Source organism: Diabrotica undecimpunctata, chromosome 8, assembly GCF_040954645.1.
Source record: "Diabrotica undecimpunctata isolate CICGRU chromosome 8, icDiaUnde3, whole genome shotgun sequence".
Taxonomy (NCBI): Eukaryota; Metazoa; Arthropoda; class Insecta; order Coleoptera; family Chrysomelidae; genus Diabrotica; species Diabrotica undecimpunctata.
Genome location: NC_092810.1, coordinates 59,252,185 through 59,278,390, shown reverse-complemented (window position 1 = coordinate 59,278,390; position 26,206 = coordinate 59,252,185). Strand labels below are relative to the sequence as shown.

Sequence of the window (26,206 nt, the reverse complement as noted above, 5' to 3'; positions counted from 1 at the left end):
AAAACTGTGTTAGAGAGAATCCTTGCAGTATTAATTGCCCAAACCAGTGTATTTCAAAATTTCCAGAGATAGTGAGAGAACAGGTTTTCGAATTTTATTGGGGCTTGGGAAGCCTACAAATGCAACGACACTGGCTGCTTTCATGCATAAGAAGTTGACAGAAGACAAACCGTAAAACATATATCACTAAATTGTGATAGTTGTTATGAACAGAACAAAAACAAGGCAATGTGTGTAATGATCTCGACTTTTCTTAAGGATTCTGTTAATATAACATCAATCAGTGTACGATACTTACTACCAGGCCATACTTATATGCCTCTCGACTCAGTTCACGCAACAATTGAGCGGTTTATTAAAAAACGCGTAGTATGGGCTCCATCAGAATGATGTACATTGATATCCAACTCTCGTGCCAAACCTAAATCATTTGAAACAATAAAAATGGATTTCAGCGACTTCTTAGAATGGAAAAAAATATCCGATGATGTACTAAAACCGAGTAAACTCAAATGTAAGAACGGAAAACCTATAAAAATCAGTGAAATTAAAAATGTAAAATTTGAGAAAGGTAACCCAGATATTATTATAGAGCCAGAACTGCATCAATTTCACGATGGAATTAAAAGGAAAAAAAAAAACAAAATGGCTTTATTCTCAAAAATTGTCTAATTCCGTTGCAAAGAAAAAAGATTTAATTGATCTCTGCGACAACAATATAATTCCTCTCAGGTTTCAAAATAAATATAGGCTAATGAAAAAGTCAGCTACGCCAGATAAGCTAGCAGAATCAGATGAGGAAGACGAAAGCGATGAAGGGACTCAAGATTAGATTTTTGCTGACTAGCTATGATTCACATTTATTATACCACATGCAATAACATTAGATATTATAACTATTTGTAAGTTTATGACTAAAGTGATTTGTTGTTCAGTTAAATGAATATTCTACTTTTTACTTTTCACAAATAAATTACCTTAAATAAACAATTTTTGGTATTTTTTTATATATTATTCATGTTACTTTAAGGGGCTGTGTCTAAACATACTTTTTCTCGTAAGTGCTGAGCTTACGATACCAATCACAATGTAAAATTATTTCTGAATTTACCAAAAGTATCGTAAGTGTTGGACTTGTATAAAACTACAGTAGCAAAATTATTTTTGCTACTCTAGTTTTCCAAAAGCTTCCAAAGTAACTTAAGTCCAAATACAAAAAAACTAAAACTATTTTGAAGAAAAATCATTACTTTACTTCAAACACTCATCATAATACTTCCGGATGCCAATTTTCACTTTAATTGGACATTTCTAAACACGTTTATTGAAAAAACTGCCGTACTATAAAATTTACTAAACGAGACTTACGATGTTATGGCAAAAAGGTATCGATATTAATATATCTACTTGTTGCACATTTCAATGACTAAGAATTTAGGCAACAACTATCACAATTACACTTACCTAGTTGTAGCACATAAGTAAGATCACATGAAAATTACCACTATTAAGATGTCACCATTGATAAAGATTTTGTCCGTTGGCAATTTTAAGAACTAATTTGTTTTGAAAACGTGAGTGCAAAAATAATAATGTGGCTATGCAAAATATGTAATGCCAAGTTCAATTGTAGACGTAATTTTGTAGTTCACAGTGGTAGTGCAAATTGTTCTACAATATGTACAAATCTATGTTTTCAATTATTTACAGTGTGGTAAAATTTTTAGGTTAGAGTGTTGCTTCAATTGACAATTATTCGCTCCGTGCGTGACCATGGTAGGGGTACCTTGAAACGATACCAGCGTGCGTAGCGGCGAAATATGACAAAATTGGAGTCTTTTTACGCATAAATTTTATCAAAAATGTGTGCAAATACATGTTGCGTATTTAATTGTGCTAATAATAGCAAAAATAGTAAGTTTAGTTTTTATAGGTTCCCAAAGATTACATATAAATTAGAGAAAAGAAAAGGATGGATCCGTGCTATTAATATGAAAAAGTAAATATCACATAACATCATTTTTATGCAATTAACATAGAAAATATTTAAATAATTTACCTTAAATGATATTTTATAAGGCTTTAAGCTAACTGCAGAGTGCCTCATGACTTTAGCTTTTATATCATAACTTTTACTATTACTGTTTTTAATTATATGCTTTTTCACGTGAAAAACTTGATTTGTCAGTACTAGATTTTCCCTTTCTTTTCCGTTTGCGGTTAAAAAGATATATGTGTGACACATGTGTGATGAATTTTGAGAAACCCAGTTTTTAATACTACATTTATTTTGTACATAAACTGAAAAAATATAATTAAAAAGTTAATTATTAATAATTGTCATTTTCGCCTGTATTTAACAATGTCAAACATATGTCATATGTTTAACCTAAAAATTGGTAGGTCCAAAACTGTCAGATGAAGGTGGTAGGTGTCGCGTCAGTCACGCACGGAGCGAATAGCGAATAATTTTTCTCCTGTAAAAACAAAAAGTGTAGATTAAAATGAAACTGCTTTTATTTAAATTTTAAATAAATATATTATCAATTTATTTATAAAGTTTTTTCTACAGTATAGAAGAACATAATATTATTGTTTTTATATTTTGGTTAATATAAAAGTAATTCGAGTAAAACATAAAAGTTCCAGTGATCCCTTTATTTTAAGATTTTATATCATTAAATCTAAAATCACTTTTGTAGTTATGTTAAATATTAATGTGTTAAAAATAAAAGTAATTCAAATAAAAAGAATGTACCTACCTACAAAAAAAAATAATAAAAAACTTAGATTTTTTACCACTAACTAATATATTCATTGTTATATGTTACGGTATTGTGGGTGTTTTGTGTAAAACGTGAGGTCGCTGGTTAAATTAATTAGAATAATAACGAAGAAAAATGCAATATTTTGATTGTGAATAAATTAGCAATTAATTTAAATATCACAAAATTTACACTGGTTTAACTCATTGCGATTATCTAAGAAAAAAAATCTAGCATCTGCGCGACTTGGTGGAGATGTTTTCGGTACGCTGTGTCGATTTAAAGCTTTTCTTTTACTTTTTCTTGTGCATCCCCATACATCAACTCTATTGTATTGCGCTTTTGAATGGCAACAATTTAACTAAATGATTCACAGAAATATGATATTTTAGAGCGTTTTATGTGCTTGCGACGTAGTTAACAAAAATAACAAAGACAAGTGATGAACTTAAAAACAAGTCACCATGTGTTAGCCAATTTAACAATGAGAAATTACTGAATGGAAGAAAATAGTATACTGTAATCTTTTAAACTTAAATCTTTTACATAAGTAGTTAGAATATATAATTAAACAAGATATATATTATAATATAGTAATAAAAATATTGAATGTAAATTATGTAAATAAATACTAAATACTTTCCCAAACAGTGCGCATCATTATTTTTATATACTGACAATAAAGTTGAAGTATTATTAAAAGATTGGTTTTATTTATAGATGATTAGAATGTACCAACAGAAGAGGTGGTTTTAACTACAACACATATAGATAAAAAAGGCAACATTTGTGAAGATATTAGTACAATAAGTCAGGTAACTATCAGTGGCGGATCCAAGGGGGGGGTCACGGGGGTCATGACCACCCCCAAAACAAAATTAAATATCAATCAAATAATCCTAAAAAAAATAATTTAAAACCCATCAACCCTATAAGCAGGAAGTCAAAAGTTGAAATGATTCAAACTCATTTATTCTAGGGGTAAGTGTAGAATTATACGGAAGCCTTTTTAAATTGCTCTTTAAAAAAATCAACAACTCTAAATACAGTAATACCTCAACTAAGACTTCCACGAATTCAGAGTTACGCGATTTCAAATTTTGTCAATTCGTCATTTGAGTGCCAGAGGCTAGTATAGTTTCTCGTCAAACCTGTCGTCAAAACCAATCTGCTAACTCTTGCGCAGAATATTTCCAAAGATCCATTTATTTACCCCTTTTAGACAATATCTTAACTGATTTAGAAGAACGACTTTCACCGAAAGTTATGAATCTATTTAATCTTCAAGTCGTTTTACCTAAAACTGATAACACACCAGAATATAAAGTTGCATTAAAAAAATTGTTGACACCAGAATATTATTGAACCAATTACTTACTGCATATTCCACAGTAGAACAAGAGTTTTCACTGTGGATTCAAAAGTGGAAAAGAGTCGTGCAAAAAAATGGAAAACTTCCAGATTGTTTTTAGAAGTATTAGAAAACTGCGATATTCATATGTATCCAAATATCAGAATATTTCTGCAAATATTAATTACACTGCCAGTCAGTGCAGCAACAACAGAGCGTTCTACGCTTAAGCGTCTAAAGACTTGGTTTAGAAATAGAAAGGTTAACTGGTTTAGCACTCATCAATGTGCATCCTGAAATTTCTCTAGATGTTGATGCAATCATAGAGTGATTTGCTAAATTGGATAAGCGAAAATAATACATTTTTAAAAAATTATATAATATTTACTTATCTTATCCTTTTAGTATTTTTAATCACTGAACTTTTATTTACCACTCGTTGCCGGTTGTTGCTGACAATTCGTGAAAAAAATTTCAAATACCGAGTAAAAAAATATTTTACTCAGATATAGCCTAATATGCCTAATTATAGAAATAACTATTCCTTAATTATATTATGTTTTTTGTTAAATACCTCTACTACTTGTCGGTTTATAACGTTCTCCGCCGTTTTCCGACTTCCAATCGACACTTAGTCCGGTTGTTCCATAGGTCTTCTTCTATAGACCTCTCTCTCAGTTCTTTATTAATTGTCTACTTTCTCGATCTACCTCGTTTTCTCTTTCCTTTTGGTTGCCATTTTAATATTTTCTTTGGTATTCGTTGTTCACCCATTCTTTGTATGTGTCCGAACCAGATAAGTTGTTTTGTTGTTAGGTCATCTGTGATTGTTCGTTTGATTCCCTTTATTTCTCTAATGCTTTCGTTGGTAATCCTTTCTCTTTTAGATCTTCCTGCAACTCTTCTTCAAAAATCCTTTTCCATCGCTTTCAGTTGAATTTCATTTTTTGTTGAATAAATTAATTTAAGTAAAATGCTGTTTACACTTATTTTTAAGGTTTCTTCATCATTGCGGAAGGGTGGCTATAACTACAGCAAATTGCGCTCTATCTTGAGCTGTTCTTAGTGTCGAATGTGTGTCTATGCCTGTCCAGTCTCTTACATTCTTCGGCCAGGAGCATTTTTTTCTTCCTGGAACTCTTCCTTCTACTTTCCCTTCCACTATGAGTCGTAGAAAGTTATATTTTTCTTCTCTGTAAATATGTCCTAGATAACTCGTTTTTCTGTTGTTTACAATATTTAGGAGTTCTGTCTCAGTCCTAATTCTTCTCAGCACCTCGTTATTGGTCACAAGTGCTCTGTCCACGAAATCTTCAGCATTCTTAGAAAAACACACATTTCAAAGGCTTCTATACGCCTTATACTTGTAATTCCGAGAGTCCATATTTCCACTTCGTATAGCAATAAGGTATAAATGAATGTTTTTACAAATTGATATCGGATATCCAACGATAAGATAGAGTTTATTAAGAATGGTAAATACATTCATTATTGTTTACACTTACATTGAGTTATTGCATTTAAATTACTTAACTTTAGTTTATACTTATTTATCCTTGGTTTTTTCTTGATTTTGTAGCTAAAGGATAGGTGGGTTTAAATTAATTGTCTTTAAAATACCTAGTTTAAATTGACAGTCCTTGATTTTTCAGTATTTATATTTTAATAACTTTCCTTTGGTTTAATAGTCTTATACACTTGATTTTACTGTCATAGAGTATGTGGGTTTAAATTATTATTTTTTTTGTTTAAGGTTAAGACCCCTTAATGTTGTACCCTTCTTTGCACCCGTAACGTATTTGTATTTTAATAACTTCTCATTGGTTTAATATATCGCCTAAATTAATTATTGAGAAAATTATTCCCTTAGATGAGGCACAAATCATATCAATCGTAAAGGTGCAAAAATCTAAATCCTATATCAAAATCACCCTTAAGATCCATGACCCCCCCTGACAAAAATTTCTGGATCCGCCACTGGTAACTATATCTGAGAACTATGATGAAAATGACATTGTAGCTGTGGCTGAACCTTCATCTTAATTTCGTTTCAGAAGAAACGCCATCTATTGACAAAGTTAACAACATGCTTTCACCAAGAAAATATAGGAATAAAAGCAACATTGTTCTAGATGGCATGGACATGGACACATTTCCTGAAATCACTGATCGTCCACGAAAGTATTCATTCGTCCATTCCTGAAGTAACAATAAAACCAGTTTGTTCCACCAACTGTAGAAATTAGTGTTATAGTAAAATCACTGAATTGGATAGAACGAGAATTTTGAAAGGATACTATGCACTGGCAGATTATAATAGGCAAAGGGATTTTATTCACAGTAACAAGGATAAAATCCAAAAAAATGTACTAATACATTATTACAATCCAAATGAAACATTTCAGTAACATTTTTTCTCCCGAAGAATAATAAAATAATTAAAGTTTGTGAGACGATGTTTATAAATCCATTAGGAATTAAGAAGGGACTAGTTAATATTGCTATGAAAAAGCGAACATGTGAAAATACAACAGAGAGTGGTAACAGGGAAAAACACGTGAAAAAAGTAACTGATTCGACATTTTTGGAAAATGTTGTCACGTATTGAAATCTTTCCTACTGTGCCTTTCTATTATTGTTTATCATCCACTAAATCACATTATTTTGATTCATCCTTAAATATCACTCTGATGTATAGACTTTATTGTGAGTTGTGTGATTCAAGAGCTAAAGAGAAAGCTATCTTGGTAATGTAGAAAAAAATTTTTATTGAAAATTTCAATCTAGGTTTCCGTCATCCTAAAAAAGATCAGTGTCGTGTTTGTTCCCATTTCTATCAGTGCAACCACTAATGAGAAATAGTTGCTCAAAGTAAATTAAAAAGCTCAGCTCTTTTTTAAGGATCAAGCTAGAACCTAAAAACTTAAAGATCGGGTTGATGCTGAATTTTCTAATGGAGCACACGTATTTTCCAATTTTGATCACCAGCTTTTATTAGTACCCTCTGATTCAACAAAAACTGCACTATTTGATAAACGTCGGCTTGCTAACTATAACTTCACTACAACGTTGTCAGTAAGCAAGGAGATTGTTTCATTTGGAATGAGACTCAAGGATCCCAAGGAAGTTGTGAAATAGTCAGTACAATTTATATTTATCTTAAATTACTACCAGATACAACAACCTCTGTCACCTTTTTAAGTGACAGATGTGGAGGTCAAAACTTGAATCAGTTTACTGCAGCAATGTTAATGAAGGAAGTAAATAATTTAAATAACCTGGAAGTCAGTAATATGAAGTTCTTGGTATCTGGGCATAGTGAGAATGTGATTCTGCCATTTTCACAGAATTCTAATGTGTAGAAGAAAGCCTTATGACCTGAAGATTGGAAGTAAATTGCTCGGGGAGCAAGAAGAAAAGGGGACAAACCGTATCTTGTTCATGATTTGGATCAATCAAAATTTGTAAAGGATAACATGACTTCGGAAAAAGGATAAAAATGGATATGCTGTCTGCGATTTTTCCAACTTTTCTCCTAATATTCCTTAGGCAATAATCTATTTAGACAATATATCTATTATTAAACATCATGGATAGTGTTTAAAGAAGGTTCTTCTTCTTCTTCTGGTTCCTATCCGTTTCGGATGTTGGAAATCATATTGGCAATCATGACCTTGCTCGCTGCGGCTCGAAACGGCTCCGTTGAGGTTTTCTTAAACCATGTTCTTAAATTCCGCAGCCATAATATTCTTCTTCTACCGGGTCCTCGCTTACCTTTGACTTTACCTTGCAATATAGACTGCAGCAGGGAGTAACGGTGTTGATTTCTCATAACGTGTCCCAGATATTGCAATTTTATGCGTTTGATCGTAAACACAATCTCTGGTTCCTTCTTGATTTTTTCTAGAACTTCCTTGTTCGTGATCCTTGCTGTCCATGATATTCTCAGCATTCTTCTATAAAGCCACATCTCAAATGCTTCGAGTTTTTTAATAGTGGTGTCTGTAAGCGTCCATGCCTCCGCCCCGTACAACAACACAGAGAAAACATAGCATCTCAAATGTCTCATTTTTGTATCTAGGGATATGTTGTGACTTTTGAAGATGGCGCTCATTTTGTTAAAGACCGTTCTTGCCTTTCCTATGCGGCACTTTATTTCCCGTACATTGTTCCACTGTTCGTTTATAATAGTTCCCAGGTATATAGCAATACTGTTTTACTCGCTCTATCTGCGTCCCATAAAAGTAAAGAAGGTAAGAATGTTAAAAACGAAATACGGCTTTAATATTATGTTAGTTTTAGGCTACAGCTTATTTAACGCTTAAATGCGTTTTTCTCAGAAGTATTATATTTGAGTTACATAATAATTGTAGTATTGAGGTCTTATTAAGATAGAGATGAATTATAGTTGATGGTCGCCAACTTCCGTTAATGAAAGGATACATAAAGAAGAAGAAAACGAAGGTTTTTAATATTGCATTATAATATTTGCAGATAATTGCATTCGGTATTTCTTAATATCTTTTATATAGATAATACTAGAAACTTAAAATTAAAAACTTAAAATTACTTTACTCTGCCCAAAAATAACCGGTAGGTTAAAATATTTATTTTAAGTTAATATGTTTGTTCGTTGCCCCTAATACAATTTAATCTGCTCTGACACGTAATAAATTAAATAGGAAAAAGTATATTTTTATAATAATCTATTTCAATGAAAATATAAAAATTAATGAGCTCTAAAAATGTCGCTTTTCCGTGTAACTAATTAGTTGTTGACATGCATTTAGATGACTCAGAATGTCTGCAACATCCTACTTTATATAAAATAATATTATTTTGCTAGAACTACATTAGTATATATCAATTAATATCTAGGTATCCAGCTAATTATGCGAACCATATATTTTATTGTGATTTTTAAAATTATATTAGGTAAGTTGTTATAATAGTTCAAAGATTATAGGATCATAGGCGCTGATTCATAGGTGCAAGGCATTATCAGAAACTACGACATTTTTTAAAAACCCAGCGACAGATCAATTTTTAATTAAAGGGAACACAGTTTTCCGGTTTTTTCCATTATTTTATTTTCACACCTAAGCCCTGGTAACAATCACTCATATTTTATATATATATATATATATATATATATATATATATATATCTATATATATATATCTATATATATATATATATATATATATATATATATATATATATATATATATATATATATATATATATATACACAGAGATTTGCAAAAATTTTCAAAATTTCAAAATAAAATAATGGAAAAAACCGGAAAACTGTGTTCCCTTTAATTAAAAATTGATCTGTCGCTGGGTTTTTCAAAAATGTAGTTTCTGATAATGCCTTGCACCTATGAATCAGCGCCTATGATCATTTATAAATATATATATATATATATATATATATATATATATATATATATATATACATATATATATATATATATATATATATATATATATATATATATATATATATATATCTACGGCATTAAGTGAACTCCGCCCATGTTAAAATTCAGGTTCAATTGAGCTCCGTGGTCAAGTGGATACCGATATACGGATATAATATCCCCAATTCGTTTCATAATATTTAGTTTTCAAAACAGCTGTTCGCTAATTCGTTCACCTTTTTTAAAGCACTTTGGGTTATGACTATTGGATTTTACTTTTTAAATAGAGTTTGGAATGGAATCTTCCTGTTTGAAATCAATGTACATTTGAAAATAAGTCGACAGTTTTCCTTGAAGTCTGACTTTACTTGTAGATTATTCCTTGTTAAATTAATTAGTTTATTAGGTAAGCCTAGTTCTTCCATGGTATTTCATAGTTTTATTCTTATGATTATATCAGTGTTTGTTTAAAATTTATAAATAACTAGTTTAATGTTTTTTTTTGTATTCCCAACATTTCTCATTAACTGCCTAATAGTGAATAATTGATCAACGATTTATTAAGTTTTTCTAATTCCACACTAATATCCACCTATTTTATAGTTCACCTATTTACTCAATCGTTCTAGGTGTATTAGAAAAAATACTGTATATCCTAATAATTAATAGATATATAGCTTATATCGCTATAGTTTATGCAGTACATTTTATTACATATTCCTTTTGTGTATGGGTATGCTTTTCAGCAAGTTGGTACTTGCTCTTACTTCTAAATTGACGGATCAGCCGTTTAACTGCCTGTACTGAACTTTCTTCTTCATTTTGCAAATATATATAAAAATTAATAAAAACCACTCTGACATACCGCTGATTGAAATGTTGGATACCCTGGCCTATACTATTCAATCAACAAAAATACTAAGATCACACGGGGAGAATATTATGGGATATTTCTGGTTTCGTCATAATTTACACTGAAATTACTAACAAGAGAGTGCTCTCACTTCCACATGTTGAAATTGATATATAGTACCAACAGATGCTAGTCATATTATACCATCAGTACTAATAAAATAGAAACTATCAAATTAATGTCAATTTCATTTAATCACACGTACTAACCTTAGACATGGTCATTTAAGGAAACACACCTCAAAAATGTTGACAATAAATTAAAAATATCTTAAGCGTTATAAAAGTACCAGAGCAGCAAAGCTCACAGCATGAGAATATTGCTTCGTTCTTTTATATAGCAATTTGTTCTCACAATTTTATAGTTTTTCGAAAAATGAACTCCGATTCGAAGATTAAACCGTCAAACAAAATGTAAAAACCTATTCATATTTTGAGATATAAAATCTTAAATTTAGATATTGAACATTCTTAATAAATGTATAATCTAATATTTAAGCCTGTTTAAGTTTTGCAGACTTGGAAAACCCTGAACAGACAAATATTTATTCTTTAATGTACTAAGTTCTAAAAAAAGTGTACTCAAAACGAATAAACATTATCTACCAAGTGTTTTATTCCAGTTTCATATGAAAGCACCAGATATTAGATATTATAAATTTCATAGGTACAATAGAGCATATAGTGAAATATAAATATCTTAGAATAACTGTATCGAGCGAGGATAAGGTTATTGATGAGAAAAAAAAGACCTATCGCTGAGGAAGTGAGAAAGTAATTGGCAAACGCAAAGAGCACTTTAATTATAATAAATGAAATATGCATTACAATCTATTATGATACACATATATTCGTACCGCAGAAACAAGACAATAAACACGTTAAGAGAATCTTAATAATAACCAAAATTTAACTTTTAATACACAGAAGAAATAATGATATACAGAAGATATATAAATTAAAAAACTTTATCCACTTATTGTACACAAGAGAGATACCTCTAGAAAAACTCAAAACGATCGAAAATATATACCAAAACAACACAATAAAAGTAAAAGTAGACGAAGAACTAACCGACCCTATTGAAACTTGTAATGGGATAAGACAGGGATACTCCCTGAGTCCTTTATTGTTCAACCTAATTGTGGATGAAATAATAAAAAAGTAAGAACTTAAAAAGGATACCAAATAGAAGAAAAACAAATTAAAATAATCTGCAATACTACTCTTTCAAAGTGAAGATGATTTACAACGTATCCTGCACCAATTTCATATAAAATTTAACATGTTAATTTCCCCAAAAGAGACAAAATGCATGGTTACAACAGCAAATTTACTAAGATGTTAATTGGAGCTGGAAGGACAGATAATAGAACAAGTGATGGAATTTAAATATCTAGGCATCACATTATCTAACTACGGAAAGCTCGGAACTGAAGTGGAAGATCCAGTGAATAGAGCAAACAGAGCCCCAGGCTGCCTAAATGAAACAATACGAAGAAATAAAAATATCGGGAAAGAAACGAAAGGCAGAATTTACAAAACAGTCATCAGACCAATAATGACATACGCGGCAGAAACAAGACCTGACACAAAGAGGACAAAAAGGGTGTTAGAAACAGCAGAGATGAAAACATTTAGAACAATTGATGGTAAGACACTATGGGAAAGTGCTAGAGAGCTAGAAGTACAGATATACGACGTAGATGCAAGGTAAAGAACATCAAGAACTGGTTAAGAAATAGAAGAGTGAATGGAATAATCATATAAGCCGAATGACAACAAATAGAGTAGTAAAGACGGCAAGAGACGGTTAACCCATAGGAAAATGATCAGTAGGAAGACCACGAAAACGATGGAACGGCAACGTACTGGAGGCACATTGAAAAACAGACAGAGTCATGTCTATATAAAAAGAAGAAGAAGAAGATACACAGGATAATCATTAAAATAGCTGCAAGAAAGATAAAATAAATCAATAATATTAATGTAGAATAGCAGAGGACAGAGTGTTTAGAGAAAATAATGAATCAGTCATATTAATATAGAATAGCAAAGGAAAGAGGATTTGTCATAGCTTTGGACAAGTGCCCAATTGAAAAAATAACACAGGTCGTTAAAAAAAGACAGAACTCTAGAAAGAAAATAGAATAGATTTAAAAAAAAATAAAAGCATAAACATGTCTTTTCCTACTTTTTTAATATTGAAAATACCTAAATAGAACATTGAATTAAAATGTTACCTTTGATATCTATGATAAACCTATGACCTAAACAGTGGCGCCAATTTATGTAGTTGAAATTGTTTACACTTATTTTAACTGTTTATTTTTTTATTATCTATAGATGAGTTGCGACCGATATCACAAACTTATTTATTTTCCACAAAGAAGCCCTTTAATACCTAAAATTATTACTATACAAATCTGATTCGAAATATCGTCAAAAAGTAATACACGGCATGTAAAATTTAAATTTTTAATAAAAAGTAAAAGATTAGGCATTACTTCTGTGGTTCAAAGAACGAGCCTTTACGAAGATTGAAGTACTAATAAGGCCACCGCAATCGGGCATACCCCGGGTAATGATTAATTAATTAATCGGCTAATTCTTCAGTCACTTCTTTAATATGATTTAATCATATTAAATTGGTCCTTTTTAGGACCAACTATTCTAATAACATATGTCTATAACTGTTAAGGGTATTTCTAAAGATCAAGAAACTTTACTTTACTTAAACTTATCAGACATATGAGCTAAACACGAATCTGACTTATTTCTAGTGCAGGAAACACATATAGGGCCTAACCTAGGGTATTTGGTATACAGCTGATCGTTAAAACCACAATATAGATATAGACATGCTATTTCTGTCGAAAAAGAAGCAAAGAATAACTCTAAGAAGAGAGTTATTCTTATATTGTAGAGTAAGAAAGGACAAAACCAGTCAGCTGAGAGAACCTTTTAACAATGTTGAGCTTGAATCCACCATCTACATATTTAATGAAAAATAATACAACTACCGACATTGAGGATCTGAGCACAAAGCTTATTACGAAATCTGGACCAAAAACACTACAATGGCTGATCCGGATGATGAACAACTGTATTCAAATTATGGAGATACCCAAAGTCTAGAGACAAGCCAAAGTTGTTAACTTGCTTAAACCTGGCAAAAACTCCAACAACTACAAAAACTATCGGCCAATATCTTTATTTTGTCAGCTATTCAAAATACTTTTGCACAAGATCGTTAATATGATATCATCGATATTAGAAGAAAAACTTAAATTAAAAGGCAAAAGTGGCTGTAGATAGGGAAGATTATGTACATCACAAATACTAAATCAAAGACCAGTACGAAAAATATCGGGTATCAGGGGTGGTATTTTTCACTCTAAATGCCGCTTACGACACCTTAAATTACAGAATATTTCTAAAAAAACTATATGATATCCCCTTACATAACAAACTCACTTATATTGTCTCCGTATACCTACACAAGAGAAAATTTTTTGTATCACATAATGGTTAGAATAGCAGTAGAAGAACAGTCTCGCTTGGGGTAGCATAAATACACCTACACTGTATAACATATTTATTTTGAGATAACCTTCTATCGAGATATCATATTTAGTACACAAATAAGAGCAGAACTAAAATAATAAAAAAGCTTTATACAAGATATTGCAGAAGATTGGATAAAATAAAAGTAGTTTTTATTAATCGGATGCTTAGATAAAACGTACAAAGACATACTCACGTAAACAAAATATATTATGAAATTTCTATAATTAAAAAAAACATCGAGTTCAGCATTGAACTAATAAAATTATATTAAATTAAAAAACAACATTATTTTTAAAAATGCAGAAAAAATAAAATTTTCTATGCAAGCGAACATTCCATTAAATAATAAGCCCAAGTCGTTTTGTATCTATATACCTGTTTTTTAAAGAACCAGTTACCTTTTAGTACGTAGTTATACCAGGTAATACGATATCCTCTGTTACACAGTGTAATGCGTATGACATTCCACTGTCTACAAACAGTAGATAAAAATAAGGAGCCCATATAAACCGTTCAGGGTATATGTTGAAAATATACGGTATAATCGCACAGTTGCCAAACTCTCAGAGCTTACTTAAACCGATAAACGTATGGTTCAAATATACAATGAAGAAGATCTGAACGACCCCTATAATATATACACGTGAACTAAGCGATATACATTTATGATACATGGGTATTTACGGGCTCCAAAATTTTTTTATAAATTATTAAACTCTACATGTTGATGAATCGACTGAACCAATATTACGGAATTGTCAAGTGAGCTCCGTATATCGGTATCCACTTGACCACGGAGCTCAATTGAACCTGAATTTTAACATGGGCGGAGTTCACTTAATGCCGTAGATATATATATATATATATATATATATATATATATAAATATATATATATATATATGTATATATATATATATATATATATATATATATATATATATATATATATATTTATAAATGATCATAGGCGCTGATTCATAGGTGCAAGGCATTATCAGAAACTACATTTTTGAAAAACCCAGCGACAGATCAATTTTTAATTAAAGGGAACACAGTTTTCCGGTTTTTTCCATTATTTTATTTTGAAATTTTGAAAATTTTTGCAAATCTCTGTGTATATATATATATATATATATATATATATATATATATATATATATATATATATATATATATATATATATATACACAGAGATTTGCAAAAATTTTCAAAATTTCAAAATAAAATAATGGAAAAAACCGGAAAACTGTGTTCCCTTTAATTAAAAATTGATCTGTCGCTGGGTTTTTCAAAAATGTAGTTTCTGATAATGCCTTGCACCTATGAATCAGCGCCTATGATCATTTATAAATATATATATATATATATATATATATATATATATATATATATATATATATATATATACATATATATATATATATATATATATATATATATATATATATATATATATATATATATATCTACGGCATTAAGTGAACTCCGCCCATGTTAAAATTCAGGTTCAATTGAGCTCCGTGGTCAAGTGGATACCGATATACGGAGCTCACTTGACAATTCCGTAATATTGGTTCAGTCGATTCATCAACATGTAGAGTTTAATAATTTATAAAAAAATTTTGGAGCCCGTAAATACCCATGTATCATAAATGTATATCGCTTAGTTCACGTGTATATATTATAGGGGTCGTTCAGATCTTCTTCATTGTATATTTGAACCATACGTTTATCGGTTTAAGTAAGCTCTGAGAGTTTGGCAACTGTGCGATTATACCGTATATTTTCAACATATACCCTGAACGGTTTATATGGGCTCCTTATTTTTATCTACTGTTTGTAGACAGTGGAATGTCATACGCATTACACTGTGTAACAGAGGATATCGTATTACCTGGTATAACTACGTACTAAAAGGTAACTGGTTCTTTAAAAAACAGGTATATAGATACAAAACGACTTGGGCTTATTATTTAATGGAATGTTCGCTTGCATAGAAAATTTTATTTTTTCTGCATTTTTAAAAATAATGTTGTTTTTTAATTTAATATAATTTTATTAGTTCAATGCTGAACTCGATGTTTTTTTTAATTATAGAAATTTCATAATATATTTTGTTTACGTGAGTATGTCTTTGTACGTTTTATCTAAGCATCCGATTAATAAAAACTACTTTTATTTTATCCAATCTTCTGCAATATCTTGTATAAAGCTTTTTTATTATTTTAGTTCTGCTCTTATTTGTGTACTAAATATGATATCTCGATAGAAGGTTATCTCAAAATAAATATGTTATACAGTGTAGGTGTATTTATGCTACCCCAAGCGAGACTGTTCTTCTACTGCTATTCTAACCATTATGTGATACAAAAAATTTTCTCTTGTGTAGGTATACGGAGACAATATAAGTGAGTTTGTTATGTAAGGGGATATCATATAGTTTTTTTAGAAATATTCTGTAATTTAAGGTGTCGTAAGCGGCATTTAGAGTGAAAAATACCACCCCTGATACCCGATATTTTTCGTACTGGTCTTTGATTTAGTATTTGTGATGTACATAATCTTCCCTATCTACAGCCACTTTTGCCTTTTAATTTAAGTTTTTCTTCTAATATCGATGATATCATATTAACGATCTTGTGCAAAAGTATTTTGAATAGCTGACAAAATAAAGATATTGGCCGATAGTTTTTGTAGTTGTTGGAGTTTTTGCCAGGTTTAAGCAAGTTAACAACTTTGGCTTGTCTCTAGACTTTGGGTATCTCCATAATTTGAATACAGTTGTTCATCATCCGGATCAGCCATTGTAGTGTTTTTGGTCCAGATTTCGTAATAAGCTTTGTGCTCAGATCCTCAATGTCGGTAGTTGTATTATTTTTCATTAAATATGTAGATGGTGGATTCAAGCTCAACATTGTTAAAAGGTTCTCTCAGCTGACTGGTTTTGTCCTTTCTTACTCTACAATATAAGAATAACTCTCTTCTTAGAGTTATTCTTTGCTTCTTTTTCGACAGAAATAGCATGTCTATATCTATATTGTGGTTTTAACGATCAGCTGTATACCAAATACCCTAGGTTAGGCCCTATATGTGTTTCCTGCACTAGAAATAAGTCAGATTCGTGTTTAGCTCATATGTCTGATAAGTTTAAGTAAAGTAAAGTTTCTTGATCTTTAGAAATACCCTTAACAGTTATAGACATATGTTATTAGAATAGTTGGTCCTAAAAAGGACCAATTTAATATGATTAAATCATATTAAAGAAGTGACTGAAGAATTAGCCGATTAATTAATTAATCATTACCCGGGGTATGCCCGATTGCGGTGGCCTTATTAGTACTTCAATCTTCGTAAAGGCTCGTTCTTTGAACCACAGAAGTAATGCCTAATCTTTTACTTTTTATTAAAAATTTAAATTTTACATGCCGTGTATTACTTTTTGACGATATTTCGAATCAGATTTGTATAGTAATAATTTTAGGTATTAAAGGGCTTCTTTGTGGAAAATAAATAAGTTTGTGATATCGGTCGCAACTCATCTATAGATAATAAAAAAATAAACAGTTAAAATAAGTGTAAACAATTTCAACTACATAAATTGGCGCCACTGTTTAGGTCATAGGTTTATCATAGATATCAAAGGTAACATTTTAATTCAATGTTCTATTTAGGTATTTTCAATATTAAAAAAGTAGGAAAAGACATGTTTATGCTTTTATTTTTTTTTAAATCTATTCTATTTTCTTTCTAGAGTTCTGTCTTTTTTTAACGACCTGTGTTATTTTTTCAATTGGGCACTTGTCCAAAGCTATGACAAATCCTCTTTCCTTTGCTATTCTATATTAATATGACTGATTCATTATTTTCTCTAAACACTCTGTCCTCTGCTATTCTACATTAATATTATTGATTTATTTTATCTTTCTTGCAGCTATTTTAATGATTATCCTGTGTATCTTCTTCTTCTTCTTTTTATATAGACATGACTCTGTCTGTTTTTCAATGTGCCTCCAGTACGTTGCCGTTCCATCGTTTTCGTGGTCTTCCTACTGATCATTTTCCTATGGGTTAACCGTCTCTTGCCGTCTTTACTACTCTATTTGTTGTCATTCGGCTTATATGATTATTCCATTCACTCTTCTATTTCTTAACCAGTTCTTGATGTTCTTTACCTTGCATCTACGTCGTATATCTGTACTTCTAGCTCTCTAGCACTTTCCCATAGTGTCTTACCATCAATTGTTCTAAATGTTTTCATCTCTGCTGTTTCTAACACCCTTTTTGTCCTCTTTGTGTCAGGTCTTGTTTCTGCCGCGTATGTCATTATTGGTCTGATGACTGTTTTGTAAATTCTGCCTTTCGTTTCTTTCCCGATATTTTTATTTCTTCGTATTGTTTCATTTAGGCAGCCTGGGGCTCTGTTTGCTCTATTCACTGGATCTTCCACTTCAGTTCCGAGCTTTCCGTAGTTAGATAATGTGATGCCTAGATATTTAAATTCCATCACTTGTTCTATTATCTGTCCTTCCAGCTCCAATTAACATCTTAGTAAATTTGCTGTTGTAACCATGCATTTTGTCTCTTTTGGGGAAATTAACATGTTAAATTTTATATGAAATTGGTGCAGGATACGTTGTAAATCATCTTCACTTTGAAAGAGTAGTATTGCAGATTATTTTAATTTGTTTTTCTTCTATTTGGTATCCTTTTTAAGTTCTTACTTTTTTATTATTTCATCCACAATTAGGTTGAACAATAAAGGACTCAGGGAGTATCCCTGTCTTATCCCATTACAAGTTTCAATAGGGTCGGTTAGTTCTTCGTCTACTTTTACTTTTATTGTGTTGTTTTGGTATATATTTTCGATCGTTTTGAGTTTTTCTAGAGGTATCTCTCTTGTGTACAATAAGTGGATAAAGTTTTTTAATTTATATCTTCTGTATATCATTATTTCTTCTGTGTATTAAAAGTTAAATTTTGGTTATTATTAAGATTCTCTTAACGTGTTTATTGTCTTGTTTCTGCGGTACGAATATATGTGTATCATAATAGATTGTAATGCATATTTCATTTATTATAATTAAAGTGCTCTTTGCGTTTGCCAATTACTTTCTCACTTCCTCAGCGATAGGTCTTTTTTTTTCTCATCAATAACCTTATCCTCGCTCGATACAGTTATTCTAAGATATTTATATTTCACTATATGCTCTATTGTACCTATGAAATTTATAATATCTAATATCTGGTGCTTTCATATGAAACTGGAATAAAACACTTGGTAGATAATGTTTATTCGTTTTGAGTACACTTTTTTTAGAACTTAGTACATTAAAGAATAAATATTTGTCTGTTCAGGGTTTTCCAAGTCTGCAAAACTTAAACAGGCTTAAATATTAGATTATACATTTATTAAGAATGTTCAATATCTAAATTTAAGATTTTATATCTCAAAATATGAATAGGTTTTTACATTTTGTTTGACGGTTTAATCTTCGAATCGGAGTTCATTTTTCGAAAAAGTATAAAATTGTGAGAACAAATTGCTATATAAAAGAACGAAGCAATATTCTCATGCTGTGAGCTTTGCTGCTCTGGTACTTTTATAACGCTTAAGATATTTTTAATTTATTGTCAACATTTTTGAGGTGTGTTTCCTTAAATGACCATGTCTAAGGTTAGTACGTGTGATTAAATGAAATTGACATTAATTTGATAGTTTCTATTTTATTAGTACTGATGGTATAATATGACTAGCATCTGTTGGTACTATATATCAATTTCAACATGTGGAAGTGAGAGCACTCTCTTGTTAGTAATTTCAGTGTAAATTATGACGAAACCAGAAATATCCCATAATATTCTCCCCGTGTGATCTTAGTATTTTTGTTGATTGAATAGTATAGGCCAGGGTATCCAACATTTCAATCAGCGGTATGTCAGAGTGGTTTTTATTAATTTTTATATATATTTGCAAAATGAAGAAGAAAGTTCAGTACAGGCAGTTAAACGGCTGATCCGTCAATTTAGAAGTAAGAGCAAGTACCAACTTGCTGAAAAGCATACCCATACACAAAAGGAATATGTAATAAAATGTACTGCATAAACTATAGCGATATAAGCTATATATCTATTAATTATTAGGATATACAGTATTTTTTCTAATACACCTAGAACGATTGAGTAAATAGGTGAACTATAAAATAGGTGGATATTAGTGTGGAATTAGAAAAACTTAATAAATCGTTGATCAATTATTCACTATTAGGCAGTTAATGAGAAATGTTGGGAATACAAAAAAAAACATTAAACTAGTTATTTATAAATTTTAAACAAACACTGATATAATCATAAGAATAAAACTATGAAATACCATGGAAGAACTAGGCTTACCTAATAAACTAATTAATTTAACAAGGAATAATCTACAAGTAAAGTCAGACTTCAAGGAAAACTGTCGACTTATTTTCAAATGTACATTGATTTCAAACAGGAAGATTCCATTCCAAACTCTATTTAAAAAGTAAAATCCAATAGTCATAACCCAAAGTGCTTTAAAAAAGGTGAACGAATTAGCGAACAGCTGTTTTGAAAACTAAATATTATGAAACGAATTGGGGATATTATATCAATTAAAATCAAGAAAATATGATACGACAGAAAAGACTAATCACTTTACAGTTAATTGCCACATAAATATCAATGAATAACGCAAATGTTAGGACGATTGTATACATATAAGACAAATAACGATAAATGTTACAAATAAAGGTTAAAACATGCTTTTCAATTCGCGGTAAAAGATTTAATAGAGTTCAGCACACCACATAAATTCGTAACAAAATTCATATAACAGTAAACGGTACTCGAGACAGCAGCAAAGTAATTTTGGCAACAAATATGTAGGTTGTACTTTACACCATTGGAATCATAGCACCCGCTATGGAAAATGGTGTCTTCTTTGACATCCAGCAACCACAAATGTGAAATTAGGAAAGATTAATGTGAAATTAGAAAAATTCAATGAACCGTTGATCAAATATTCACTATTATATACTTAATTAAAAATGTTGGGAATAAGAAAAACATTAAGCTTTAGTTTGCAATGCTTGAGAGCATTGCCCGGAAAGCAAACACAGAAAATCTCACAGTTTAATAATTAAGGTCCTCATATTATAGGGACTTTTGACGATGAGTTTAACATAGTAGTGAGTATAATTATTAGTGAGAAAAAAACATTAATACATTCAATAGAAAAAATCGCAAAAAAGGGTCCTCCAAATCAACGATAATAAAAAAATATATGGCTATCATAAGAAGACTATCATAAGAAACAGAATAGGACATAATATTTCAATAGACCAGTATAACTTTGAAATCTTTCATCGGTCTAAATATTTGAGATTTAAGAGCACTTTTAACAAAAACACTACAAAAGAGAATAACAACAGAATACAAGCTGGAAATTGCTACGTTTTAAGCAAAAAATTAAATCCAAAAATACATCCCGCAGTAAGAAAAATAATATTCTACGTATGTAAGTAAAACACGAACAATGAAAAAATAAAATAAGAGCCGATTGAGCATCGCAGAAAGAAGAATTCTAGAAGAAATATATAATTCTATTATGAATCAGACCACAAATCAATACAAAGTGCAAAACAATAACTTTATCGTTGAGATTTAGTTTCTTGTACGACGGTGCAATTTTTATATACCTGTTTGACCTTAGCATTAGTTCCCGGTCGTAAAACACTTCTGACTGAGGGCAATCTTTCTAGCAATCCTGATGTAATTAATACCTGAGTTTTACTTACATTGTCTTATATATGTATATATCCTGATTTTAGTAGTATGTATTACACTTCTGGATTTAAAAGTATTTTGAGGTTATACATATATCAGTTTGCTACCTGAATTTTCCCTTTTGTCTCTTATGTGACAACGTTATCTGCGATATCTACAACGCTCAAATTTTTTAAAATTATATGAGTCTATTGTTACGTTATATGCCCTATTTTACATCGTCTCTCTTGTCTGTTAATGAACATTTATTTGGTTTTCTCGTTACTATTATACCGTTTTTTTGCTGGTAATAGCATTATTCTATAGTATTCTAATATTTAATCTATGGAATAAATCAGGATAGCGGATAGATATTCTTTACTTTCTCGGAGAAATTATATTGTAACACACAAAAACCCTATTAAATTGCCAAAAACTTCCTTGCATATTCTACTTGCAATGGCTAATCGTTGGATAATAGGAAGTATGAATGTAGCAGTTTTAATGGTTTGGTGACTGCTTGCTAAAATCGGGGAGCAGAGATATCAGTACCAAGTTAATGTCTATAGGAGTTGCGGATACATTTTCTGATAACTTTTCTGAGTTCCTCCCTTTTTTAACATATACTATATAAGTCTCAAGTACAGTTCCCATGTATTTTGTGAAAGATGCATAAGGTATTTAGACATCGTTTTTTGTAAAATTAATGTTTTAGATTTTCAGATGTATAAACTTGACGTTCATTAATTTGGACTCATTTAGTTTAGGTTTCCAATTTTAAGTACATATGAATTTTATTTAATAACAGTTATAATTTTTTTGCTGCTACTTTGCTGTTGTCAAATACTGTGAGTATGACAGTGTCATTTCCAACTATGACCATGTAGGTATACTATTTGCAGGTTAAACTCCCATGCTATACTTTAGCAAAGGCCTAAGCTATGTCAAAAAAGACTAGCACAATTTTTTTTTCTAAAACGTGTTTCTCAACAAGTTTCTCACTTAGTTACCTATATCGATAATTCTATATATTCAATTAATCATAGGATATTTTTTATCTCTGAATAAAAATTATCGGTTTGGAATCAGCTCTTTTCTTTTATTATTGGTTTCATTAACTTAAGGTGGTTCTTAACTAGCTGTTTCTCAAACAGTTTTAACATTACTGATTTAACAAATATGAACAATTTGTTATATAATATTTTGAATAAATCGAGTAGCGAATAATTAATAAAAATATGCGATTCATTTATTTTGAAAAATTATGTATATATGCAAGTATTACCATATTTACTGATTCTTCATCATCATTCTCTTTGCCTTTATCCCTTTACGCCTTATCCTTATATACAGAGATATCTTTCTATCTTTCGCCATATCAAGATGAATTTCTTTCATACACATATTTCTCCTATTCGTTTCCCGTCATCTCTTTTTCGGTCTTTCTCTCCTACTACTTTCTGGGACATGGAAAACCAGAATTCTATGTATTGCATGACTCTCGTGTCGACGATCAACATGCCCTAATTATCGTAACCTATGCTTCCCCATTTTTGCATAGATGAGGTGCTGCGCCTAGACTTCTGCTAATATTTTAATTTTTAATTTAATATTTTCTTTTTAAGCGACCCATCCATCTAAGCATTGTCATTTTGTTCAAATGCATTCATTGTTCTTATTTTTTTAACTGTCCAATTACGGTTTTATATCCGTTTTATGGAATTTACCTTTCAGTTTCGTAAGAACCTTTCTATCACACAAGACATCACTTGCTTCTTTCCATTTTATCCATCCTTATTTGATTCTACTATATCTCCATCTATTTCCCCATTGCTTTGTAACATCAAATCTAGATTCCTACCTAAAACGATTTTTTTTCAATAATTTCACCAGTCAACTTACAACCTGATTTAAAGTGAAGTTTAAGTTAATTTTTAAATGCACACTTTAGATACTCTGTTTTTGTCTTCCTTAGTACCTTTTTGCTCAAGCGCCCATCTTCACTGTCTCAATCATTAATTGAATTCTCTCTCCTTATCTCTTACTAACACCACATCGTTAGCATACATCAGGCACCATGGGATATCTCCTTGACATGTTTTCGTTAATTTTTCCAACACTAATTAGAAGAGATAAGGGATTAGCACTGACCCCTGATGCAATACTATTCTTAAATGAAATTTATCAGTCTTACCCTCACCTGTTCTAACATTAGTTTTCCATTACTTGCCTTATGATAAAAATTGCATCCGTTGTTGATTTGCCTTGCGTGAATTTAAACTGATTTTCTAATATTTCTATTGGTTGGTAAGTTGGCTTTCTCTCTTCTAAAAGCATTTACTAACAGTGGCCATACCTAGTGCTACTGCTAATTCCAGTATATTATCTGCTGCGTTATTTCTAGTTCCAATGCCGTATCCTCCATCTATATGTTCATTTCCTCTGTCTAATTAGCCTATATTAGCGTTGAAGTTATCTTCTATTATGAGTCATTTCTTAGTTGGAATATTTCTAAGTCTACCACTTAACTGATCATAGAAAGCTTTTCTTTTATCGTCACCTATTTACACATAGCGACATGGATTATGCCTTTAGGAACAACCGCTAACCAAATTGATCATGTCTTGATAGACAAATGGGCCGCAACAAGCATACAAGATGTGAAAAGCCGAAGAGGAGCATGCTGCGGATCTGACCATCTCCTAGTACAGATAAAATACAAATGCAGAATTCAGAGAAACAGGAAATAAAGACAGGAACAAAGAACAGAACAGCTAGATATACAAAAATTTAAACAACAAGATGTCATACAGAACTATGAAAGAGAAATAACACAAACACTGACAGCACTAGGTACCGAAGAACATTGGGAAGAAATCAAAACAAAAGTTATTGACTCTGCAAGAAAAATCATAGGCAAGAATAAGAAAAATAAAAAAAGGGAATGGTTTAATGACTAGTGTAATAAGGCCATACAGAAAAGAAATGAAGAACACAAGAAATATATGGAAAGAAGAACCAGAGAAAGAAGGGCAAATTACCAAGATTCAAGATGGAGAGCAGATAAAATATGCCGAACAAAGAAAAGAAAATACGAAAACGGAATATACAGAAAATGGAAGAAAATGTTCAGAGCAACAATATAAGACAGGCGTACAGATATATACGCAATTTAAGAGAAGGATATAAACCCCGAACAAATCTATGCAGAAATCAAGAAGGGCAAATAAGCAGTGGTCCAAAAGAAATAAAATCAGTCTGGAAAACCTATTTCCAAACTCTTTTAGGGACACAAGAAAATGAAGATCATATTGACATGCATCACAATGAGGGAGACACCGAAAATATAGAACCCCCAACGATGGAAGAGGTAAAACAGGCAATACGAGCACGAAAGATCAATAAGCCTCCAGGTATTGACAACGTCCCACCTGAGCTATATAAATTAGGTGGCGATCACCTAGTAGGACAAATGCATGTGCTCATGAACAAGATTTGGAATGATGAAAAGATCCCTAATGATTGGAAAACCGGGAATATATGCCCAATTTATAAAAAAGGGGATAAACTAAAATGCGAAAATTATCGCGGCATAATCCTCTTGTGCACGGCGTACAAAATTTTTACTTACATACTAAACAAACGACCGGTTTCCGAGAAGGAAGATCTACAACTGACCAACTATTCACAGTAAAACAAATCTTAAACAAATCGTGGGAGTACGACATTGACGTCCACAACATATTCATAGATTTTAAACAAGCCTACTACTTAATTAATAGGAACAAGTTATATCAAATATTGCAGAGCTTTAATATCCCCCAAAAATACATCCGACTGGTAAAAACAACAATGGATTCGCCAATAGCAACTGTCAGAGTCCAAAATTAGCTCACTGAAAATTTTACGATAGCCCAAGGATTAAAGCAAGGAGACGGGCTTGCACCGACACTATTCAACCTGACCTTGGAATATGTGATAAGACAGCTGATTATTGGAAGAGGTAATCTCCTAACAAATAAATCAATACAGATTGCCCTATGCCGATGATATCAGCATCATGTGTTGCAGAACAGAAGAGGCGGCAGAAATATATTCACAATTAAAATCAAAGGCAAAAGAGACCGGACTAGAAATAAATATTCAAATGACAAAAAAGTCAACACAGGCAAGAGCTAGGGGAAACAGACGCACAGTTGAATTAGAGGACGATATTGAAACGGTAGAAAGTTTCATATATTTAGGAGTTACATTAAACACGGATGGAACAGAAGAGCCAGAAATCCAAAGAAGAATAGTAAAGGGAAACAAAGCTTATTTTTCACTCGATCATGTGTTTCGCTCCAACAACACACACTGGAGATCGAAAATCGGGGTCTACAAAACTATTATCAGAC

At 31.0% G+C, this 26,206-nt stretch overlaps 1 protein-coding gene across 2 annotated transcripts in view; it reads left to right on the top strand.

Annotated features, from left to right (window-relative positions):
- The first annotated feature begins 8,920 nt into the window (after window positions 1–8,920).
- LOC140448420 (inactive CLIP domain-containing serine protease A3-like) overlaps window positions 8,921–26,206 on the top strand; it is an 86,919-nt gene continuing 69,633 nt past the window's right edge. For both annotated transcript variants that reach the window (XM_072541504.1, XM_072541503.1), the window contains exon 1: window positions 8,921–9,051. In XM_072541504.1, the coding sequence (XP_072397605.1) occupies window positions 9,009–9,051 (43 nt within the window). In that variant the 5' untranslated portion in view covers window positions 8,921–9,008. The remainder of the gene's footprint in view (window positions 9,052–26,206) is intronic.